The 23,865-nt window shown below is 36.0% G+C and overlaps 3 protein-coding genes, 1 long non-coding RNA gene and 1 pseudogene across 5 annotated transcripts; all 5 read left to right on the forward strand.

The window, feature by feature from the left end:
• The first annotated feature begins 271 nt into the window (after positions 1-271).
• On the forward strand, positions 272-2,270 carry LOC104710567 (uncharacterized). Its single transcript, XM_010427191.3, has 7 exons — positions 272-415; positions 765-1,039; positions 1,131-1,235; positions 1,352-1,438; positions 1,541-1,599; positions 1,721-1,874; positions 1,967-2,270. Exons 2-7 carry the CDS (start codon positions 779-781, stop codon positions 2,036-2,038), a joined length of 738 nt encoding a protein of 245 aa, XP_010425493.2. The 5' UTR covers positions 272-415; positions 765-778; the 3' UTR covers positions 2,039-2,270.
• A 6,044-nt stretch (positions 2,271-8,314) lies between these two features.
• LOC104715041 (putative leucine-rich repeat receptor-like serine/threonine-protein kinase At3g14840) lies at positions 8,315-11,002 on the forward strand. Its single transcript, XM_087464145.1, has 3 exons — positions 8,315-8,779; positions 8,857-9,016; positions 10,804-11,002. The coding sequence occupies exons 1-3, from the start codon at positions 8,686-8,688 to the stop codon at positions 10,859-10,861; spliced, it is 312 nt and encodes a 103-aa protein (XP_087320271.1). The 5' UTR covers positions 8,315-8,685; the 3' UTR covers positions 10,862-11,002.
• On the forward strand, positions 10,779-13,600 carry LOC147937788 (uncharacterized; annotated as a pseudogene). The gene is made up of 5 exons (XR_015565497.1): positions 10,779-11,002; positions 11,486-12,349; positions 12,554-12,865; positions 12,960-13,166; positions 13,292-13,600. The product of XR_015565497.1 is annotated as an uncharacterized LOC147937788 (transcript).
• Positions 13,601-13,748: 148 nt separating this feature from the next.
• LOC147937789 (uncharacterized) lies at positions 13,749-15,044 on the forward strand. Its single transcript, XM_087464144.1, has 3 exons — positions 13,749-13,912; positions 14,022-14,127; positions 14,233-15,044. Exons 1-3 carry the CDS (start codon positions 13,890-13,892, stop codon positions 14,944-14,946), a joined length of 843 nt encoding a protein of 280 aa, XP_087320270.1. The 5' UTR covers positions 13,749-13,889; the 3' UTR covers positions 14,947-15,044.
• Positions 15,045-22,504: 7,460 nt separating this feature from the next.
• On the forward strand, positions 22,505-23,604 carry LOC147937790 (uncharacterized). The gene is made up of 2 exons (XR_015565477.1): positions 22,505-22,719; positions 23,524-23,604. It is a non-coding gene; the product is annotated as an uncharacterized LOC147937790 (long non-coding RNA).
• Positions 23,605-23,865: the final 261 nt, after the last annotated feature.

The following is a 23,865-nucleotide window of genomic DNA, read 5'->3' on the forward strand; positions in this document are numbered from 1 at the left end:
AAATTTCAACGTCACATCGATATGTGTCGACAAGGTTTCCGAACAGGGTCGATCATAGTTAAGATTTATAGACTTTCACTTACATCACCGTCGTCTCTTAGTATCATATCTCAGTTTCAATATTTTCACCGTTTTTACCATAACGCGCTTGATACCAACAAACAAAGATAAAACGGTCAACAAACAGTGTTGTACTTTTATAATAAAACTGACCTCAAAACATTAAGGCCTATATAAATTGAGGCCCAATCATACTCATTCATAACGTAAGCTTATGATTGGCCCACGACTCACGTGTTCCATAAACACGTAATCACTGCATTGTTGTTAGCGTAAAATCACTTTTTAACCTTTTCGTCTTCTCCGTCAATTCGAATCGCCGGCGACAATAATCTCCGACGACAATATTTTCACGGTGAGTTTCGCGTCTCCTTGATATTTGTCCTTCCCTTACCTTTTTCCCCTCAAGCTTCGTTTCAATTCCTATCACTGTAGAGATTCCGATTCTCGATTGGGTTCGCCAAATTTCTCAATTTTGATTTGCAATTCGATTTCGCACGCTCAGATTTATAATTTTGTTGAAGTTTTGGATTGCAACTTGTGTAATCAGAACTTCTAGGGTTTTATAAATTCATAGTTATTGTGTGCTCATGGTTTGATAATAGATTCAATGATACATGTTAAATGTAGTGTTCTTGTAGTATGATAGCTTTATCAAGTTTTGTTTTTTATCTTTCTCAAATTGTGTTGTGTGCACATTGCAGTGTTTATTGAAGCTATGCGTAAACGAACAGCAGAAGCGACTCTGTCACCTGGAATCCAAAGAAACAGAGTAGACTCTTTTACTAATTACAGATCTCAAGTAACTGAGCTTTTGTCTCAAGGTGAGAGGATCTCTTCTCATCATGATCAACAACAAGAAGCCAGTGAGAGACATTCTGAGAGTGTCATAGGAGCTAGGATGTCGAGTTTTGAGAAAGAGAAGTTGAATGTCTTGTTAAGGCGGTGTGTTAGGAATCTAACTCCAGAAGTTGATGAGGTACATTAACATCAAAGTGCTATTTCTGATATCTTTTTTTTTTGCTAGTATGATGAAGGAGTATTTGATGTTATTGTAATTTGGTTTGCAGATGCAGGAATGTGTGAGCTCTATGTACCTGATTTCACAGCTAGGGAACAAATTTCAGTCATCCTCACCGATCAATTTTGTCCCTGAAGAATCCGGAAGGGAGAGAGTATGTCTTTTACTTGCTTGAAACATACAACTACACATATATCTTTCCATCATGGCATTGTTTTTGTAATCGGGTGTTATAATTCTCTTCTTCTTCTTTTCTCAAAATACCTTCAGGAAGATGACATTCAGCTACTTCTGAGTTCTGACCCTGATATGGTCAAGAACATAACGTCGCAGTATTCTAGTATTCTGCTGTCCAAAGTAACTAACTTCCTCTTTTGAATCTTACAGTACATTGTTAGCTTACGGAAAGATCAAACATCTAATATAGCTTACTTCTGTATATGTTATTTTTTTTGAAAGCTGGACAATATGCAGCAGGAGCTCGAGAATCTTCTTGACGATGTTGTGGCCACTTGCAGGTATAGTGTGGTCTAGTTGATCTCTAGTTAGCGCCATTATATGATCAGCTAAAGAGTTTACCTTATAAAATGATAGCATTGTTTGTTATTGGTTGCTTATGTATTGTCGTTAACTCAACAGACCTATGACTCATGGTGAAATTCGGGAGCTTCAGAACTCAATCAAGGAGCTGCCTGAAAGAAATCTCAACCGTGTCGCTGAAATAGTAGGAAACCATGACATATCATATGGCAGAGATTTCAATGATAAGGTTATAGTCAACCTGGATAAGGCGGTAAGACACAATGCGTAGGTTATTGATTCTTTGGTCCTGGTAAGTTTAATTGGAACACTAACAGCATTTCAACCGAACTGTGTTTTCTTCAGGACAACATCATGTTATGGAGATTGGATTTCTATGTAAGAGCAGTCAAGAGTGCCCAGAAGCTCGCCCCCTAGCTAATTTAGGCTGTATATATGGTTAGGAATGCTGAGATGGTCTGAGACTCTGATGTGCTAGGCCATGTTATAGTTGGTTTTATATGGATTGTCTGTTCTGCTTTTACAAGACTTTGATATGTCAAAGATTGAGTTAGACGGTCTGCAGATTATTTTGGTGTATTACAATCTCTATATTTTATTTTTGTGTATGCAAAGTATAATCTCTATGCATGATATACATGTTCTTCAATGCCTTGTCTCCTTTGTGAGTATAATTTTGTTCGAATTTTCCACACCCTATCGAAGTATCGAGGTCCATTCGAAGCCAAAAAAATTACTCATTATTGTATTTGCCAAAGATGATCGAACATTGTAAGAATATTGTATTGTGGATTATATTATAGGTCAAAAGACACTTTTCAAAATTATGAAATGAATAATATTTTTTTTATACCTCAAACTCAAAGGAAATGATTAATCTAAAGTTCTAAACATTAATGACTTTTTTGCACCACAAATAAATAAATAAATCGTAAATTTAGCAATAATGAAACAGAGTAGGATATGAATATTAAATTATATACGATAACAGAAATAAATTAGAGGAATTGCAAAAAAATAAGTGAATTAAATAGTATCATTTATGTAATCCAGATTTATAATAAGTGTATTGTGTATCAATTTCAGTTAGAAACCAACAAAGGAAAAATAATAATTGTATCTCCCAATAAGGTGTATACCTTTTTTTTTTTTTTTTTTTTTTTTTTTTTGTCGACACCAATAAGGTGTATACCAAAGCACCAAAAAGTCATTAATCAACAGGGAGAGAGGTTTGAAAATATCTTCGGTCCAAAATCGTGTCCCATGGAAACTTTTGAATATTCTTTCTTATATTTTCTTTTTTATTTTTTATTTTTTTCTCTTTATAGTATTCTCTCCGTTTCAAAATATATGATGTTTTAAGCAAATCACGCAGATTAAGAAGTCTTTACTTTTAACAAGTTCAACAGAAACAATACTGCATAATATAAAATACTAAACTAATCTAAAAGTTGCATTGAAATTTGAAAACATCATATATTATGAAACAATAAACTTCTCCAAAACATCTTATATTTTGAAACGGAGAGAGTATTTATTATTACAACATGACAATTAGGTTTTGTCTACGTTGAAACAAAGTTTAGAGTGAAGAGCGTGTTGTATGTACGAAGATGAATTATTAATCTACTACTATCTTGTAAGTTTTTTTTTTTAAATGTGTTAGCATTTTCTGTCATTTAGGTAATTTTTTTATTCGGTCATCTTATTATAGTAACTACTCCGGGGGTTTATAATGAGACTAGTGTAATGGCCCGCGCTATGCGCAGAAAAATAAATTAGAACAATTTTTTTTGGTAATATATTCAAAATAATGTTTTTAACAAATTCTCTAATTCAAACTTTTATAACACATAACAAATGAATTATACACTACAAAAAAATGATCATGTTATATCACTTATTTTGATTATTTGTATTACTTATAATTGATGTAAAAAACATTTGCATCACTTAAAGAAATGATTTATATTACATTGATGCAAATAATTCACATCATTTTTTTTACAACTGATGCAATTGTACATAATATTTGCATCAGTTATTGTAATGATGTTAATTTTGTGTCAATCACAAAAAATGATGTTTCTTTTTAAAATCATTTTTTGTAAGTGATTTTAGTATTTGTAACAGTTATAATAACTGATATATATGTTTATATCACTTATAAATAATTGATATAAAATATGTTATCAAATAGAAATGAATTGTTTTTTTTCAGAAATTTATACAAAATAATTAATTAAATACGAAAATATATTAATTAATAATTAAAGATGATATATTCATCGTGCACATGATTTACTATTAATTAATTAATTGATTTAAGAGTTTTTTAATTAAGTTAATTAATTAAATAAAAATACAACTTTTTCATTAATCTTTCCAAACCGAGTTTGTTACAATTTACAAATTAAAATTGGTTTACAAAATAACTGGTCAACAAAGCAAAATAACTACCCTAGTTTGGTAGCTTTTTTTTTTGTGGCTGTCGCAGCTACTGCCAAGATCCGACTCGGTAATTTACGATTTCTTTCGATCTGGTCGAGACTGTGAGCAAGGAAAGAGTTGGCCAATCTCACATCTCGTCACTGTTAACTACCTTCCGTAGACGAGAAGCGAAACCCGCAGGCCGATTCCACCGTGAATCTAGTCTCTAGACATAACAAACGTCCACAATCACTCCTCTGTTGTCATCGTCGAAGATTTACAGGCCACATCCTCGTTGGTTTCTTCATCCCTCGTTCTATCTCGAACCACTGGATCTATAATGATTTATTTTCGTCAGATATTGGTCATCAAACATGCCAAACCTAATCACCACAAAATTACTATGATTAAATGAGATTAAGAAGAAGAACGAATGAGATGATGTGAGGAAGAAGGAGAAGTTGTGAGAAAGGAGAACAACAAAAAAGAATATGGAAGGGTAGAAGTTTTGATGACAACAAGCAATAAAAAGAGAGGCTTTGACAAAAATAGAAAAAGAAAAAAACATCTTATCCGTTGGATTAAATTTATGAACGGTGGATAATAATCTACAGTTCAATCCTTACCACTATTGACTAGCCAATGAAAAATCTTCATTACTTTTTTTTTTTGTTTATGTTACCTTTCGTTCTAAAAACTAAATGTGTATATTATGTTAATATAATTTATTTTAACATCAGTTTTCTAAATGATGTAAATTTTGTATCATTTATCAAAATGATTTTATCAAAAATTAATAGATACATCAGTTATGTAAATGATGTAAATTTTTTACTTTATATCATTTTTTTAAAAAGTGATACAAACTAGTAAAAAAAGTATCAATTTTATTTAATTGATGTCAAACAAATTAATTAAAACATTAGTTAATACAAATGATGCTAAGTCATTATATTTACTTCATTTATAAATAAGTGATTTAAAATAACATTACTTAGGGGGGTGTATTGAACTGAATATTTTAGAAGATTTTAGGGTATTCTTAAAATCCCTATTATTTAATTGGTGATTCTTAAAAATCATTTAAAATCTAGTGTTATTGAATTTGAAATTTATAGGAATCATTTAAAATCATTCACAATCACTTGTTATTGAATCAATAATTTATAAATCTCACTTAAAATCTACTGTTATTCAAAATATCACAACTTTTTATTAAAAAGGATTTTAAGTGATTCTAGGAGATTTTTAAAAACATTTTTAGTTGAAAAATATGAGTGATAAAATCACACCCTCAAAGGTGAGACTTTAAAGGATTTCAAACAAAAAAATAAAAAAAGGAGTACGAAACCAATTGCATAATTTTTCTCCATGTCTTCAACTTACATTCGTTTTCTCTCTCTCTTGTCGTCTCTCACGTCCGGCTGTGGGATATGAAAACGCCGATCGACATCTATGTGGAGATCGAGAGATTGTCCAAGGAAGGGGAAACGATCTCAGCCAAGACAGGGCAAACGCTCGCCGGACAAGAAAGCGCAAACCAGGCGGTGTATCCTACTTACTTTGTTGGTCGTTTGGGTGAGGATGTGTATGGGAAGCTTATTGCCGAGGCGTTGGTGTTCCCGGTTTCATCTGAATTACATGACATCTGTGAATAATGGGCCAACGGGACACGTCGTGGTCATGTTTCAGTCAGATAGTTAGAATTCGATAATCATTGTTGGTGGTGCTACCGTGCTAATATGAAAGTTTGACCTGAGAAGATGAGTAGTGATGATATTGAGATCGTGAATGCTTGTATTTTCATGCTTCAAAGAGAGATCCCAAATGCTAAGGTCACATTAAAAATTTAATTTTAAATTACTTGTGAGAGTTGTTGTAGTAATATTAGGGAAGCTCTATTGAAATTGAAATGATGCCAGTGGTAACAATGTAGTGGAATGGATCGTCGATCAGATGCACACTGTAAATTACTTTGTAAGCTAAATCATTCTTCATTGAACTTAGCTTGGTTTAAGAGATTATATTTGTATTGTAGATGATGCATTGCACTTGTTTATTAAGGTTGCAGAAGGATTGACTGTTGATGGGATATTAGAGAGCTGGGCAAAGATTAAGCCTGTAATTATGGAAGCTTGGGATGAAGATAAAGATGCTTTGATTTTGTTTGGAAAAGTTAGAGACGATTGGATTAACGAGGACTTGACAACTTGGATCGGTGCCAATAGGTATGTCTTCAACATCAAAGACTACTTGGAAAAACAAGTTTGAGACCGATATTGTACAAACAGTTGATCATATGTTTAGACTAGAACATTTAGCTTGTTCTTTTTTCTCTTCAAGACTTTAAAAATGGTTTCCGTGACGTTGAAACAGAAAAAAAAGAACAAGAGAACAAATCACATATAATAACAATGCTCTCCTTATATTTTATTTTAAATATCCTAAAATCATCCAAAATCCAATTATAAAATCTCAGCAAATCACAAATCATTTTTCCTAATCTCTAACAAATAACCACAAATCTCCTAAAATACACTCAAATCTCTCAAAATTCTAAAATATTAAAATCCCACCAAATCTTCTAAAATATCAAGTTCAATACACTCCCTTTAGTTTTGTGATACAATCTAAGTGACTCGTGTCTCTTGTGATCCTGAAACAAAATAGCATTGAAAATAAAAATGGATGAGTTATTATTATAAATTTGTTTTTTCCAAGAGAACATCACTTGTAAGCAAAATAAAGAAAGATATTGTCCTTTGCAAAATAAAGTAAAAACAAAGACAAAAGTTATGTTTTAAACAAAGTCTAAATGCAGACAAAAGTTACGTTCCTATTAACGTTTTTCAACCTTCATATTACTACTTGAAACACCACAGTTAAAACTTGCCATTTATCTGAACACAACCAAAAAAAACCGTCGAGAATAAATATTTATGTTGTTTGTTACTTTGCGAAGTTTCTTTTTTTTTTTTGGGCAACCAGAAACTTGTATTAAGTCTATCCGACGGTTCACATACAAGTTAGAGACATAGAGAGAGCTCTCTTAGCTAGACCATCTGCGATCTGGTTCTAGGTTCTAGGGATAAAACGAAAATTACAACTGGAAAAACGAGTGGATAGATCTAAGATATCATGGAGAATCCCGTGAAGGTCCTTCAAGTGGAGCTTCAAATTCAAAGCTTTGACTAACGTCTGAGAGTCTGAGGCGATCGATAGGTGGGTGAAACCCGAAGCGATTGCAACTTCAACCGCAGTTAGAGTTGCAATCGCTTCGGCCATCAAAGGGGAAGAGACGTGTGTGACCAGATCCGAGCCTTGTTGCAAGATCTGTTCGTGCTTTGCGAAGTTTCTTAAGTCTTTAAAGCTTTGCATCATATATAGCATCAGACTAATAGATGAAATATTAACAGTAAATAGATCCTTATGGAGTTGAACCAACTAACGATTGGTTTGACAGTTAAAGGAAATAGAATTGGATGAAACTATATAGATCATAAATCAAAAAGACGATCTGCTATCTATAAGAACTGGTGTCTGGTTAGAGCAAAACAATTCTCTTTGGATCATAAATAAGCTTCACATTATTTGCTACTAATTGAGATTAGGTACCTGCAGATAAGAACATCTGTTTGGGGTCAGAGATTTCAAATGAAGAGACGACGGCTAATTAGAAACAGCTAGAATCTGAACCTGCAAATCCAAAAGAAAAAATTTGAGAAATAAAGAATTTGATGATCATTTTTATGAAAAATACGAAACAAATTGTGAATTACAAAAAAGAAGGTAACTACATGTGAATCTAAAAGTAGAACATGAAACGACAACTTCAAATTTTTTTTACCTGATAGAAGGAAGAGAAGCAGAGGCTTCTTGTAGAAAATCATGTTGCTATTGTTAAAGAAAAAAGCAGAGTGGAGCATTTGAGATCGTGGGAAAGAATCAGTTGAAGCGCAAACCTATTTTTTACACGATCATTGTATTTTTTATTTATTTTTTATATTTTTTCTATTAATTAAAAAAATCTGATATGTCTTAATTCTATTGGACAAGTGACTTGTGTTTTATAGTATAAAGAACTAGGGTTTTGTCTTAAAGAAGAACATTTCATTATGTATAGTTTATACATTGTTTAAATTAATGGGCTCATCCAATATCATAAATATTGTCGCCCTCACTAATTTAATGTTCAATCAGTTATGAGAAACCATTATTAGAATAGTATTTGTTGATTTTGGTTTGTGGATTTTTTCAATTTTTAGGTTACAAAAATTTGATTTAACATAGATTTTATTCGTTTTTGTTGGTTTAGTCGGTTTCATTTGTTTTTATGGTGTAGTATTTGGTATAAAGGATATGTTGTAACAAAAAAATTGAAAATACAGATTGTTATTTTTTCAGGCAAATTCAACAAACTATTCAAAAAATGGTATTTTCATAAGTTTTTTTGTAATGGCAAAAAAAATCCCTTTGATGTTTCTTTACATACTTTGTTGATTGACTCTGTCGGCAAAGACCACTCTTGCTGTATATAATCAATCACACAAATTTTGTAGATGACTTAAATGCCCATTTTGTCTAAATCAATGCCCATTTGTCTCATCTAATAATACAAAGTCCCCAATGTTATAATGTCGTTCAATCGACAAGTTCTCTTACCTTACTTCTTCGTTTTTCTTGTCCTCTCCAACTTCGTATCCGCTACAACAACACCCAAAGAAGAAGGTATGTGTATGAGATATAAAGTTTCTGTTGGTGCATGCCTTGTATAAAATTTAGTTCTCGTGATTTTAATTTCGCAGTGGATGCGTTAAGAGGTGTAGCGGATAAGTTGCAAGTGCGTTGGGATTTCGAAGTGGATCCATGCGGCGTTAGTTCATCTGTAAGGGGGATGAATGGTATACGATTCACAGAAAGTGTTACTTGTAACTCCTCCTCCGTCGTTTGCCACATCACCGGCATGTGCGTTCATTTATTCTTTTTTTTTTTCCCCTTACATCATCTTATAGTTATATCAACATGGTCATAAAATTTGGTGAATTATTTTTTCCAACTGAATCCTTACCAATTTTCTAATTTTCTATGTGTTTCCTTTGACTATTCGTGTTGTAGAAAATTTGTAGGAATTTCCTAACATTTTCTCACGGTATTTTTTTTTTCCCATACGAATTTTTTTATCGATTTCTAGCTAATTCATAATTACTTAAAAACGTGGGTTAAAGTAGAATTTGTTTTTTTTTTAACGGCAATCAATTTTATTATATCATAAAATTGTTACATGATACATTATACATCCATTCAAATACAACCATTGAAGCAAATAAAGGAAATTGAACACAATTTCGATGAAGAAGTGGAAGTAACCCTGCTTTACAAACGAAAGCCTTACAGGCAACAGATGAAATCTGTAAAGTCCCCTCTTCATATATTTGTTAAGGGCTAACACCTTATAGATGAAACTCCCAGATGCTTTTTGCATCACTTTGATTAAACATAAACACTGATATGTTGCTTGAAGTGGATCTTGATCATGTTTTCTGGGATGCCATAAACTTCGCTGCCGATTAGTTTCACACATCACCTTACTGTTGTTCCTATGTAGACTTGCCTTTCCGGGATCCCATATTCGCCGACCAAAACACCAATATAGTCTTTGAATCTTATGCTTTATTCCTTCTCACAAGAATATTGAAAATATTGGTCATCATGGAGAGTTGACAAACTCTTCACGGAGATCACGGGCTTGACTTGAATAAATCCAGAAAAAGAATTCACATTTACTCGCCAAGCAATAATCGGCTCCACTATCGGAGAAATAAGCCAGAAACGATTTCGTTTCAGATCACCAAAGTAAAAGACTCTAATCGAAGTTGATTGCGTTTGATTAATTGTTGATGTCGTTGGAAACAAACTCAGTCTTGATTGACTCTGAATCTGATCAATCCAATTCGCTGGTACAGTCACCAACACAACCATCACCATGAGAAAGAGAAAACAAACTGCAATTAGCCATCGTAGAGCACATAGACCTATAATCAAATCAATCGATGTAACCATCTCTGGGAAAGGTGCTTCTGATTTCGGATCTGGCAATGGTTTTGAAAAAAATTGGTAACTGTTTTTCTCAGTTGGGAAAACGATCACAAACATTGCTGCCATCCTGAAGAAGAAATTTAATCGACAAATCTGATGTAATTCCATACTAGTTATTAGTAAATAAGAAGAAAAATAATGAAAAAACTGAACAGGAACCACCGGCAAACGCCGGCGGCCCAGAAAAAAGAAGAAGAAAAAGTGGTTGTGTTTTTCGCTGGACGCCTGGAGAGAAGAGAGAGAAGAGAAGATTTTTTTTGTACTTTTAATAAAGTAGAATTTGTTATCTAGCAAATTATTCGTAAGAAAGTTCATAATAATAGTATGACTCTATAATTTGGAGACCCTTTTTATTAACTGAAAATTACTCGGTTTGACACAAATTTGCCCAAAAATTACTGGTTTAAACCCCAAATGAGCTAGAGAACTAGATTGACATAAATATTGTGTTAAAAGTCCAAAAAACTTTACCCCATTCAATTAGGAAATTTATATTATTTTTGATTTGAGTAAAAATCAGAAAATAATATCATAATCCATTTTTTTTAATATTATTTTCATTCTAAGTTAGGGGTTTTAGAACCCGACATTTTTATTTTTGGGTTCTCCGCCGTAAGATATTGTTTTTGTCGACGTCGACGAATTTTCTCTTTCAGGCGTTGGAGAGTTACATCTCCTCATTCTTTCCTTTGCCGTGGGTCTTTGTGGGTCTAGGTTTGCGATTGAAGAGGTTCTCGGTTTGCGATTCAAGTGGGTTAATCGTCGAGTATCTTTGTCTTCTCTGCCAGCTTAATCGCCTCTGCGTTTGCATCGCCGGCCACTACTGTTCTTCTTCCAGCCGAAACTTCTTAATTGGTGAGTTTATTCTTAATTCATCTGATTTAAATTTGCATGCCGATTGTTAAATTATGTTTTTCAATGTTTGTCAACATCATTGGATTAACAAATGAACTTCTTGTATTCGACATCAGATTGCATAAGTTTCTTTGGATTTAGTTGTTACTTTGTGATAAAAGGTGATGTGATCGAATTTTATTCTCCCTTCCACACTGTGTGAATTCAATTTTTTTTTTTAGGCTTGATAGCGATATTGTTTTGTTAGAAAACAATAGAACATAGAAAGTACTAGGTAGATGAGGTTGCAATAGAGGATCACAATTTGCTGTGATAGGATAGTTTGATAGAACCAAATATTAATCTAAAATGAGAAATTGTGATCCTACTAACGAATTCAACATCTATCCGATTTCTTTGTATGTTACTAAATATTGTTTGCATATAAGTATGTTGTGTTTCCATGTTACATTACTTACGAATGTAGTGTTTTGTTTTTTTAAGCAATGGCGTCATCCCCCGAAGTCTCCAAATATCCTCCTCCACTATATGTAGATGGGAAATCGCCTTTGCAGAGTAGGAGCATGAACCACAACTGTTTTCTATCAAAAATAGGACCCTTGAAAGAAGGATTAGGGTCGGATGTGTGGGAATCTTTGGAGAAATCATCCCTTGGAGTTTTTTTAAAGCTTACTGAATTGTCGTACACATGGTGCACAAAGAATGTTCATTACTTGCTCACGCATCAGCTGAGAGTCAACAACTTCCATGAGGTTTGGTCGTTGATTGATGATAGGCCCATCAGATTTTCTTTGAATGAATTTGCGCATATAACAGGCTTGAATTGTGATCCATTTGACGTGTCAGACCACTTCGAAGCTGATCATCATGAGTTCTGGGCAAAAATGAAATTAGAAAAAAAACACTGAAGGTCCAATGTTTAATGAGTTGCTAAAGGTGGTTGATTTTTGCAAGACATGGTCTCCTGAGGAGAGAACCATGGTTGGTAGGTTATGTTTACTATCTGTTTGTGTACATGGTCTTCATAGTGGATCTAGCATCCCCTTGGCATCCGCTAAAAGAGTGTTGGATCCGGTGGCTTTTGAGAAATATCCATGGGGTAGAGTGGCGTTTACTAGTTTAGTAAATTCTCTCAAGACTGTTGCCTTTGACAAATCATCATACACGATACAAGGATGTGTTCATGCATTATTGATTTGGTTGTACGAGAGCGTTCCAGGCGTAGGAGAAGCTTGTGGTTTGAGAAGGTTAGAATCGGCTGGTGTTCCACTACTTAACTGGCAATCTTCTAGGAAACATATCAATTTTAAAGAATTCATTGAAAAAGAGAAGAAAGAGCATGGACAGGTTAGTTTAAAAGATTTTGTTATTGCAACAGTTTCATATTTTGTTGTACCATGTTTATAAGAGTCAAAATCTTAGGTCCGTGTTGATAACAAGTCAAACAGGTCATCCTATTGCTCAGATTCTCCAAACAGGTCTCCAAACAGTTTCATATTGAGTTTTTAACCTCCTTTAAAGTTCAAATACTTATTGCTTTTTCTCTTGTAGGTCCGTGTTAGGCATATGCTTCCAGTTTCAGAGGATGATCTGTATCCTACATGGTGCGACGCGGATGACAACAAGGATCCAGACCTTGAAAACTTGATTGAAGATATTTTTCACAATCGTCTAAGAGACAATGCTTGGGAAGGATTCAAAACAGTGAATGTGAGGAAGAAGAAACGAAAAGTAGAAGCTGGTAAAGATGGTGAGATCAGAAGTAGTCAAAAGGAAAAGAAGTTGAAAGAGGCTCACTCTTATGATGATGAACAAGCAGAAGTTCCAGACATGAAGGAGAAGTTATGCAAAGAACATATCCAGGTTAGATTTTGTTTAGTTTTCTGATTTGTGAAAAAATGTTATTATCCTTGGAAGTTAAGACTTGAATGATTTACTTGTATATAAACGCTTGCAGGATGTACGTTCTGATCAGAAAACCTTGTTGGATATTTGGAAGCTGTTGGAAAAACTGAATGGTAGTATTTCAGAGTTGGACAAGAATCTGAGCAATAGGATGACCTGTTTGGAGACTAAATTCGAATCTTTTTTGAAAGAAAGTAAAGAGGCAAAAACCTGTGCTCAACCAAAGGAGGCCACTTCTGACAATAAAGGAGAAGATGAGGTCCATAGTAAAGCACCTATAAGTTATTTTTCATTTTCTACTAAGTTTTTTTTTTAAAAATTTATTTTGCTTTGTGCGAGTATTTTAACGTTTGCATTGACATGTTTTTTTTCCTTTCTTCACAGTCTTGGATTGTTGAGATGAAGGAAACTACGAATGATGAATTTCCTGTCCCACGAGTTGTGAGAAAAGTGTCCATGGTGAAAAACAAGAAGGAAAGGAGAGACGATCAATCAGAGGATCTTTCTTTATGTGAGATGAAAGATGCGACTAAGGGAAAAGAGAAGAGTAGTTTGGCTAAGGTAGCAGTGAAATCAGCAATCAAGGTTGAAAAGATGAAGAGTGTGGATGTTTTAGATGGTTCAAAGGAAGAGAAGCAGAAGAAGGTTCCGAAAGTTGCTAAAAAAAAAGAAAATGAATGTCGACATGGATGAGGTTGAAGATGTAACTGAGAAAGTCATAGCAGCAAATCAGAAAATGGTTTCTAGTTCTGAAGAGGCTTGGTCAGACCCTATACAACAGAAGGCTAGTAAAGTGGTAGATACTGCATTATCACTACTTCAGGATAAGTTACAGGAATTAGATGGGGTGATTCATGGTAATTGAGTGCCACAGTTGGCAGGATCGCAGAAGTTTCCTTTCATTGGAAGCTCTACAGTGAAGCGCATAATTACAGATGACGACCATATCAAACCTGTGGAAGATGTGAAAGCCAAGCGACTTATGGAGTTCCTTGCATCTGATGAGTAAGCTTTTGTTTTGTTTTGTTTTTTTTTTTAAAAAATTTTGGGTAAAACTCATAGACGTTAAAGGGATAAATGATTAGCTAATCTTTATTGTCTTATAATTTTACAGGAATGAACGATTTACAACGGACAGTTACTCTGTGAGATTCTATTGGCAGATTATAACTCCAAGAGTTGAGTGGCCAAGCTATAACTATGGATGGTTGAAAAGCTATGTAAGTTCTCTGTTTTTTTTTTTCTTAAAGTTCTCTGTTTTTTCTTTAAAAAAAAATATGTTTAGCTTTTTACATGATTCTAATGTCGTTTATATTCTAATGTAGCACATGGTTCCTGCAATGGCTATGTTTCGAAAACGGTTGATGCGTGATCCATTTCCGTATCCTAGGCAACGCATAACCTTCTTGGATCAATATTTTATCGCGAAGAAGCTAGAAAAAGATTACAATCAGTTTGCACATGAACCTAAGAACTTCTTGTTCAGGAAAACCTATCAAGAGCATTTCAACGGAACAGCTCCCACTGATTCTCCGACAAACAAGAAGTGGTTCACTGAGGTAGATCACTTATATGCTTGTCTTTTTGTCAATGATGATCATTGGGTGGCTTTGCATATTGACTTGCCGAGTAGGACGATTAATGTTTATGATAGCATCCCCGGATTGGTGAAAGATTCAAACATTGTTAAATATTGCATGCCTTTTAGGCAAATGATTCCTGCAATGTTAAGTGCTTTTGTTCCTGAGGATATCCGAAAGAAGAGTTTTGCAATGTTAGATGTGAGAAGAGTGAAAAGAAATGTTCCACTGAATGAAGATCCAGGAGACTGTGGAGTGTATGCACTGAAGTATATAGAATGTTTAGCTCTTGGGAAAACATTTGAAGGCCTAAGCGATAGAAACATACCATCCCTTCGGACAAAGCTAGCTGCAGAGATTTATGACGAAGTGGGAGAGTTAGTCGTACCAAAAGAACCAGATCCTTACTTTCATGCTGGGGACATAGAAGTCCCTCACCTTATGGATGAGGGAGAGTAGATTGTAATGTACTAGTCTTTTTCATCTTATGTACTAGTCTTTTTCATCTTATGTACTATTCTTTTTCATCCTAATGAACTAGTTTTTTGCTGTGGATTTATGTTTGATTATGTTCAAAGGTTATTGTGTTATGTTATCAATTTCAACCTGTATGTTCAAAAAACAAATAATGCAAACGTAAAGATAATTTACGTGTCTGAACATAAATAGCATGCGAACGTAAAGACAAATAATGCGAACGTAAAGTTTAACGTGTCTGAACATAAATATCATGCAATAATCAAGAAGAAAACAAAGTTCCTATGAAGTACATGTCTTGCGATTATGTCCTACTTGATTGCAATTTCCACATGTATATAGCTTTCTTGGCTTTTTCTTTTCCATAGCAATCTCCAATGCAGATTTAATCCTCGAATTATTTGGCCTTCCTGCTTGTTGTCGAGGTATAGGTGGTAAACAAACGTCCTTCGCCACAGCTTCAGGAACGGATTGTGCAAAATCTCTTGGCATGATGGCATTTTCATAGGAACTGTACAAGTAGTTCGTGTAAAAATAAGGGTGTGACATTGAAATGCGAGAAACTTTGCGATGCTCAGCTGCTGCAATTGCATGTGCACATGGCAATTTCTCCAAGTCAAACCTACAACACATGCACTTTTTGTCTTTTAAATTAACAACATGGAGAGACGATGCACTTGTCACTTGTATTTGATGTGCATCTATATCTTGAACATTGAGCAATTTAGCATAGTCAACTCGACTCTGCATGACAATTAAATAGAAATTAGGTAAGTATACAAACGTGCACAACCAAATAGTTTGGATACTCTTTTGTTGGTGTAGCTCGTACCCTCCAAGAACATCCTTTTACCCAACACTTGACAATCAGTAGAGATGGTGTGGATTTATAAACAAAATAATCAAACTTCTGAACCAAGGTTAGTATCCTTAACCTTGTTTCCAAGTGCTCTTTTGTTTCATAACACTGTCCAACAGCCAAATCAAGAGACGACAATTCCAACTTTGCAAAATGTTTATCATTCTTTTGCTCTTCAATATAAATACCAGTACTCCTCTTCTTCAATGGTAATTTCGTTTTTTCTTCTTCTTCTGGTAGAATCCCATAGTTGGCAAAGTTCTCATCGTCAGAATATGTTCCATCAGAATCGTCACAATAATTAAATCTAGTTTCGTCGTCGTCAGCATCATCATCATCTTCCTTAGCGACAACATCTTCAACATAAACATCTTCCACTAAATTTTCCTCGTTTCTTGAACGTTTCCTATGTAACATTGGATCAACTAAAGGGCACTTTTGATTCGATTCACACACAACTTTTTCCTTCACTTCAACACAAAGTCGTAAAGTATCCCTCTTCAGTTGCCCCAAAAACGTGTGAAACTGTCGAGTATTACCAATAAATACTGGAGGTGTATCACTCGGTAACTTCTGTAAAAGCATCTTCGAAATCTTGTAACTCAACCCAACATCATATACTTTGTCATCCAAACAGAAATCCTCATACACCATTTGAATACAATCATCATAACTCGTTTTGTTGTTACACTCTAGAATTCGACAACCTCTCTTATTATCCACAGCAAACAACCATTTCGATTCCTCAAAAATCCACTTACCACATACGAGAATCACTTGATCCATGTGACATCCAGTTCTTTGATACGTGAGAAATTACGGTCACGAACCCAAAACAGAAAAAGTGAAGAGAAAACCCAATAACTAAGATTTAGAACCCAGAACCGAATATTAGATGATCCCAAAAGGAAAAAACAACCATCGGAATTGATTGGATAAAGAACACAAAAGGAAAAAAAATAGAGGCGATGATGGAGATCGCGAATGTTAAGGAAACCGATGATGGAGATCGCGAATTTTAAGGAAACCGTTGCCTAATCTATAATCCTAATAGTTATATGGTTTCGATGACAAATATGGCAAGTATCATAAAAATATGCCATACATATATTAAGTCTGCCGTTTAGTAACAAAATAAATCAGTTTTTTTTTTTTTTTTTTTTGTCGTCTGATAGAACTTATTAGAATGTTTGAACAAGGAAAGAAAATGCAGAAAAAAGAAAAACATCAAACCACAAACTAAAGTGCCTCATCCCTCACTTGATTATGGAGCCAAGACGGCCCTCCAAGGGATAGATAAGACTGTAGTCTACCATCTCTTGTAACACTCTTCGCAATTGCCAAGGCCACAGAATTTGCAGAGCTCACAACCACACTGGCTCGCCATGTTGTGAAATTGGATAAGGCTTCATGTATTGTAGACAACAGAATACTAAAGCGTGGCCAAGCCGCAGGGTTATTAATTGCCTCAATGACCATCCTATCATCCATAGCAAACTCTACTTTATCAACCTGAAGTATAGCAAGAGCTTCCACCGACCAAAGGCAACACTGCAGTGCCGCTATAAAGCGTGATTCAGAGGCTCGAAAAGCAGTTCTCGCATGGTAAATTACCTGGCCACATGCGTCCCTCAGAATCCAAGAACCACCAGAGAAGCGTGAAGTACTATACCATGATGACCCAATGTTGCATTTAACAAAACCAACTGCAGGTTTGCACCACTTCCTTTCAACAGAGCCCTGCGTTATATGAGGCTTTAAGGTTGTATCGGCTAGCAGTGATTGAGCTGCAATCCATTGAGAGGATTCGTCTTGTGCCTTGAGAACTAAATCCTGTATGTCACCGTTTTTGCCCTGAAATCAGACCGTATTCCTATGTTTCCAGATTCCCCATAATAACCATGGTACAACAGTCCTCACCAGACATGGTAATTCTTCATCCTGCATTACTATTGTAAAATGTTCCCAATTCTTATCCATATCAACTTCCGAGAATCCTCCAGGAGGGTTAGGAATGTTAGCCAATGCGTAAGCTTGTCTTACCACAGGACAAATGAATAACAAATGACAGATAGTTTCAACCTGAGACCCGCATCTCAAGCAAACCACATCTCTTCCACAACCTCTCGATGCCAAACGTTCAGAGGCGGCTAAGGCACCAGAAAGCATACGCCATAGAAAAGTTTTGATTTTTGGAACTGTTTTGACCTCCCACACCTTAGCCTTCAGCTTATTATGTGCAATCGTGTTTTCATTTCGAGGCTCATACATCGTAGCTAAATCTTGCACCAACCAGTACCCGCTCTTAACAGAATAAGATCCTGACTTAGTGTACGGCCAAATAAAACGATCACTATGCCCAACCTTTAAGCGCATTAATAACACCCGCTTTGCATCATCCGGGGGAAATAAAGAACGAACTTTGTCCCTGTCCCATCTGTTCGACCCTGTTTCCCTGAGAGAATTTACCTTCAAATTCATATCAAAAAAGATTTGGGAACGGAATGGAGCTCTAGGGTGTTTATCAAAAATCCATTTGTCTCTCCACACCAATGTATCAAAAATATTGGTCACCAAAACAAAACAATAAATCTGTCATTATAAGGATTTAAAAACATATATGTTATGACATTCATAAAATCTGTCAGCATACGATTTTTAAAACAAATCTGTCATAACTTAAAAAAAGAAACAATAAATCTGTCACTATACGATTTTAAAAACAAATCTGTCATCATACAAATTTCAAACAAATCTGTCATAACTTAAAAAATTCTGTAAAAACGTAAATAAATCTGTAAACACTCTTAAAGTCATTCTTGCAAATGTTATTTTCTTTAAAAAATCTGTTAGTAAACCACAGATTTTTTAAAAAAATCTAAAAACTATCATAACATAAACCAAAATCTGCCATAACATGAAACAACAACAATTCGACTGTGGGTTAATCAAGGATTTCTTTTTTAAATTAAAAATCTGCCACCTTGCCGCAGTTTTTTGGTAAAATAAAAAAATCTGTCGTTGTAAAAAATAAATCTGTTATCACTTAATGTTAATCTAGTAATTATTTTCTCGTCAACAAATCTGTCATGTAACCACAGACTAATAGTCTTAAAAACAAAACTGTAGCGACTAATCAAAAAAAAATCTGTCGCATAGTATGAAAGTCTATGGTAAAAACAACAATAAGTCTCTCGCATAACAAAAAACTGTCAGTAAAATTAAATCTGTCATAACGAACGACCAAAAATCTGTCAAAAATACAAAATCTGTCGTGGAAAAATCTGTCGTAAATAATAAAATCTGTCACGAATATAAAATCTATGACAACTGAAAGACAGACTTAAAAAAAAAAAAAAAAAAAAAAAAAAAAAAAAAAAAATCCGCGACCTACAGAAAAAAATTGGAGAGATATTTTGGTAAAAAAAAAATCCTATCAAAAGGAAAAAGGGTATTTTAGGAACAAAAAAAACTAAAATAACCCAAATATTTTATGAGTTATTTAGATAATAAAACCCATAATTTAGGTCAATCTAGATTTTTTCCATTTTATTAACTTGAAATGTTTCTTTTACCTCTTATCATGATGAAAACAGAGTTCTCAGGGAACAAAACCTTAAGGGATCTCTTCCTACAGATTTTTCAAGACTTCATTTCCTTCAAGACATGTAAGCGGATTCGCTCACCAATGTTTAACCCTCTAATGTTACTACTATCGGTCACCTTTGGTGTCTGTCGCTAACTAACTTAACGGTCACACTCTTCTTTCTCTGCAGTGATCTCTCTAGAAACTATCTCAATGGGTCCATTCATCCCAAATGGGGAGACTCATCACTTGTAAACATGTACGTAAATGCTGATCTCGTTTCATACGAACTTTATTTACACGTTTTGATTGTTTGAGTATGTTTATTGGAAAATGAAAATGCAGCTCACAACTTGGAACGCGTCAAGCAAACGCTTTAATCAATCTTATATAAAACTCTCGTTTCTTACAAGACTTGATACTATCCTATCTATCTAAAAACAAAACCATGTGTAGATCGAAAAGAGTTAAACACACTCACCTTCTAAGCTTTTTGTGATTGCTTGAAGGTTTACAATTCTCACAACTTTTATCTCACAAGTGCTAGCTCTTTTTGCGGCTAGCCCTAATATACTTATACCCACACAAACGATCTTTGTGTATCCTAACTAAAAGGATATAATCCTTATCCCTAAGAATATATCCTTCCTTATCTCTTGTAATCAAATATACTCTCAATATCTTTGAGTATATCTTGATCTCTTCTTCCTTCCTTCTCACGCATCTTGTCACCGCATCCCACAATCTTCCTCCACATCAGCACTTCACGCCACATCAGCATATCAGACCTCTGAGACACTTCACAGCCTCCTGTTAACTTCAGAGCTCTGATGCACTTTCCATCTCCCCTTTTTTGACTGAACTTGTCAAACAAGCATCCATTGCATTTAACCTGACAAAAACAAACAACCATTAACAGCCAAAAACAGATAAAACTGTACCAACATTGCATCACATCACTCAAAAGCAACATACGGTTAAGCGATCAACAGATAAACATTAAGACCAATCAAATTATCGGACAAATCCAAAACAAGTCTTAAAATCAACCAACAAGTCTGAAACAATAAAGCAACATAGAGCAAAAATAACAAACAGCTCCCCCACAGCTCAAACTCCCCCTCAAGCTTCAGAATCAGACTCATCTCCCCCTGCTTGTTTGGCACAGATCAGTCAAAAAAATCAATAAAACAAATCGAAAAGTGCAAGCAAAGAAAAGAACTACTTACCGTCTTCCAATGCGTCTTGTAGAATCTTGATGGCCAACCGGATGGCTTTGCACTCTGTAGACCCACTCCGAAGATCCGGCTGTGGTGAAGGTGTGGCAGTCTTCTTACCCTTGGTCCTCTTGGTGTCATGTGGTTGACGACTTGGAACAGGTCGCTGAGCTTCCAACAGCTGATAGATGAGGCTGGGAAAAGGCAATCAGAACCCAGATTGAACCTGCAGACCCAATTGGATGATCTGATCATAGATCATCCTTCCAAAATCAAACGGAATGCGATGCATGATCATGTAGATGACCATCGCTCTGTTCGTCGAGATATATCCGGTGTTCACCGTGGGAGACCAGTTGCTGCAAAAAATCTTGTGCAGATCCTTGATGACCGGATTCTTGATGGTCGTTGAAACCAGCTGCTTGCAGGACTTGACCTTGCCATCAGACAGGAAAAGTGCTAGATCTTCCTCCAAAATTGCAGCTTTCTGGTGTCTGCAACCGTTGTTCGCGTACATCAACCGACTGTAGACCGAACAGGGCATTGATGCGTCTTGGAGAAAATTCATAGATCCAGTCACGAACAAGAACATCAACCGACTCCCCCTCTACCTTAACCGTGGGTAGATTTGCCCAAAATTCGTAGACCACCTCCGAATCATAAGGCCCTACTTGTGTAAAATTTTTCAGTAGCCTAGCCCTATCTATCATTTCCCTAGTCTGATCATCAGCTCCTAAAGCGAAACAGACTTCTGGAGCAAGAGTTCATGAAGCGAAAAAACCATACCTACGCGATGCTTCAAACGATTCAAAGCGCTTGGGATCAAAATCCTTGGAGCTCGCACCTTGGAAAGTTGATATACCCTTCTCCTTAGCAATATGAGGTCGCTTAGACTCCCGGATGTCAATCTCAGCAAATATTTGTCGCTTGCACAGCCAGGACGAGACTCCCTGATTTGACGGAATAGGAATCGGCACATCATCGGACAGATCAATCACAAGAGACGGAAGAGGTACCTCTCTCGGAAGAGAAGACGAAGAGTTCGATGTCTCATTGTCAACCTCGATGAAAGCAGGCATTGTAGTGACCCTTACCAAGGGGTAAAAATCAAAATAAAAACCCAAGGTAAAAAGGTCAAGAAAGGGAGCCAGCAAGGAGAACATAAAAATTGCTGAAGAAAAGTCTGAGGAATTTTTAACGGATTGAGAGATTCCGTGTCGTCCGAGACGTACCGCCCGAGTTGTCCGTGACGTACCGTGAAGGTCGAGAGAAGTTGTCGAGTAAGTCGAGGGAAATTGTCCGAGGATTTACCGAGGATATCCGATAGAGCCGAGAGTTGTCGAGGATGTCCGATAGTTGTCGAGAGTAGTCGACACTGTCCGAGAAAGAGAAGTGAGAGTTGCCGATAGCGTCCGAGAAGAAGGACGAGAACTATCGATGTCGACCGAGAATTGTCGAGAGAATGGTCGAGAGATGCCGGGTGACGTCGACGAGTGACCGACGACCGGTCGAGTCGACAAATTTCCAAAAATCGTGGAATTTGTCTTCTCACAAATCAGCCAATCGCATTTCATGCAAGATTAAGAGTGGAATCAAGAGGATATTCCAAGGAATCTCTACAACAAAATTGGAAGTGGGAGACATCAAGATTCCCATGCAACCAATCGAATTTCATGCAAGTGTGAATGGAGAAGGCATAGAAGATTCCATGTGACAAGTGTTGTTTACACTTGACAAGTGTACAACCACAAAATTGTGTGGCCTAGAAGAGAGGCACACGACGCACATGCATTGGGCCAAGTCGCTCACCTCTTTCTCTATATAAGGAGCTCCATCTTCTCTCATTTTCACAAAAATTGCTTAAGTAAAGAAGAGAGAAAGAAAGAGAGGAGAGAAAGAGAGAAAGAGGAAAGAAAGAGAAGAAGTGCTGCCGCAAGGGAGAAGAGGAGAAGAGGAGAGAAAGCAAGACAAGACTATCGCACGACCGCAGTTAAGTGTTGAATCGGGAAGGAACTCGATTTCAACAAGTGAAAGGGTTCAAGTGTTGCCGTGAAAGAAAGTCCGACCACTCTTACCGAGATCGCCGGTTTTCTGTGAGTTCAGGCACATACTCATACCGGACTAGATGGGAAACAAAGACATCCATCTAGTGCACGGTTGCATGAGCATTTAGTTGCATTTTACTTGAATTTCTTTGTGATTTTCTTGTTTAAATGCATGTGGGGTGAGGTTATACCAGTTACTAGTTCGGGATGTTCTAGTAACAAGGGTGATAACATGTTGAGATACTTGTAAAGTTATGAGTTTAAAACCATAAAAACTCAAGTATCAACTTTGGAGAGGTCATAAGACGTGTTAGTCCGCGAGAAATTCCGGCTAAGTGTAGTAAGATTTGGTATAGCTGTCCTTCCCATCCGTACCACATGCAGCCGCGACAAGCAACCCATGTTCGTGTGTCATAGGGTTGGTTACGAAGAGCTCGGAGGTTACTGGGTTCGCTACCCTGGCCAAGGCTGTCTACACGACGGTGTAGCTTTGAGTGAAGTCCGATTGCATGCCTTTGTGGCTGTAATACGGTTGTTCATGAGGGGTTAGGGAGAGGAAGTATATCGGGCCCATGAGATAGAACTTGTATAAAACTCTTGTTTTAATTCAAGTTTATGTTGTTGTGTGTTGATGCATGTTATTGCATGTTGATGTTATTGCTTGCAAGATTAATTTGCTTTGCTCATTATCTTCCGCATGCTATCTCTGATTGTTGTTTGACTGCTTGAAGTTGTGATGCTTGCTTGCATGTCGTTGTTGTTGATGATTGGGGTTGGGGGAATTATTTTCTACAGGAACCCTGAGCTCACTAAGTAATCTTAGATTACTTATGATGATATTTTGTGCTGCAGGTGACCCTAGAGGGAACTAGCGGGCGTGGTGAACGATAGGAACCCGGAGTAGTTTTATTTTGTGTCTATTGTAAAATACAAGTATGTTTTTATCAAACTCGGCACTAAGCCTTGTTCAAAAACTCTTTTGTAATAACTCTTTTTGTTAAATCAAAATATTCGGATTTTCTTTATTCGCGGGAGTCATACTGGTATAGACTTTGTCCGAGTTGGCTCAACGCACGGCGTATCCATAGGGTTGCAAAGCCTGAAGGACGTGTCGTGTGGTCGGGAACCTCGCCGATGGACTGGCCAATGGGTCCTGATCTGTTCTTTTACCCGGCCGGATCGTTGGTGAACGTT

Source organism: Camelina sativa, chromosome 9 (assembly GCF_030686135.1).
Source record: "Camelina sativa cultivar CO46 ecotype springtype chromosome 9, ASM3068613v1".
NCBI classification, from domain to species: domain Eukaryota; kingdom Viridiplantae; phylum Streptophyta; class Magnoliopsida; order Brassicales; family Brassicaceae; genus Camelina; species Camelina sativa.

What these genes read in the sequence shown, in the direction of transcription:
- LOC104715041 (XM_087464145.1), top strand. Translation starts at nt 8,686, where the DNA reads ATGTCGTTCAATCGACAAGTTCTCTTACCTTACTTCTTCGTTTTTCTT. An exon ending in AACAACACCCAAAGAAGAAG is followed by an intron (nt 8,780 to 8,856) that starts GTATGTGTATGA and finishes TTAATTTCGCAG; the next exon opens with TGGATGCGTTAAGAGGTGTA. An exon ending in GTTTGCCACATCACCGGCAT is followed by an intron (nt 9,017 to 10,803) that starts GTGCGTTCATTT and finishes TTTCTCTTTCAG; the next exon opens with GCGTTGGAGAGTTACATCTC.
- LOC104710567 (XM_010427191.3), top strand. Translation starts at nt 779, where the DNA reads ATGCGTAAACGAACAGCAGAAGCGACTCTGTCACCTGGAATCCAAAGA. An exon ending in CTAGTATTCTGCTGTCCAAA is followed by an intron (nt 1,439 to 1,540) that starts GTAACTAACTTC and finishes TTTTTTTGAAAG; the next exon opens with CTGGACAATATGCAGCAGGA. An exon ending in GATGTTGTGGCCACTTGCAG is followed by an intron (nt 1,600 to 1,720) that starts GTATAGTGTGGT and finishes TTAACTCAACAG; the next exon opens with ACCTATGACTCATGGTGAAA.
- LOC147937789 (XM_087464144.1), top strand. Translation starts at nt 13,890, where the DNA reads ATGGAGTTCCTTGCATCTGATGA. An exon ending in GAGTTCCTTGCATCTGATGA is followed by an intron (nt 13,913 to 14,021) that starts GTAAGCTTTTGT and finishes ATAATTTTACAG; the next exon opens with GAATGAACGATTTACAACGG. An exon ending in ATGGATGGTTGAAAAGCTAT is followed by an intron (nt 14,128 to 14,232) that starts GTAAGTTCTCTG and finishes ATTCTAATGTAG; the next exon opens with CACATGGTTCCTGCAATGGC.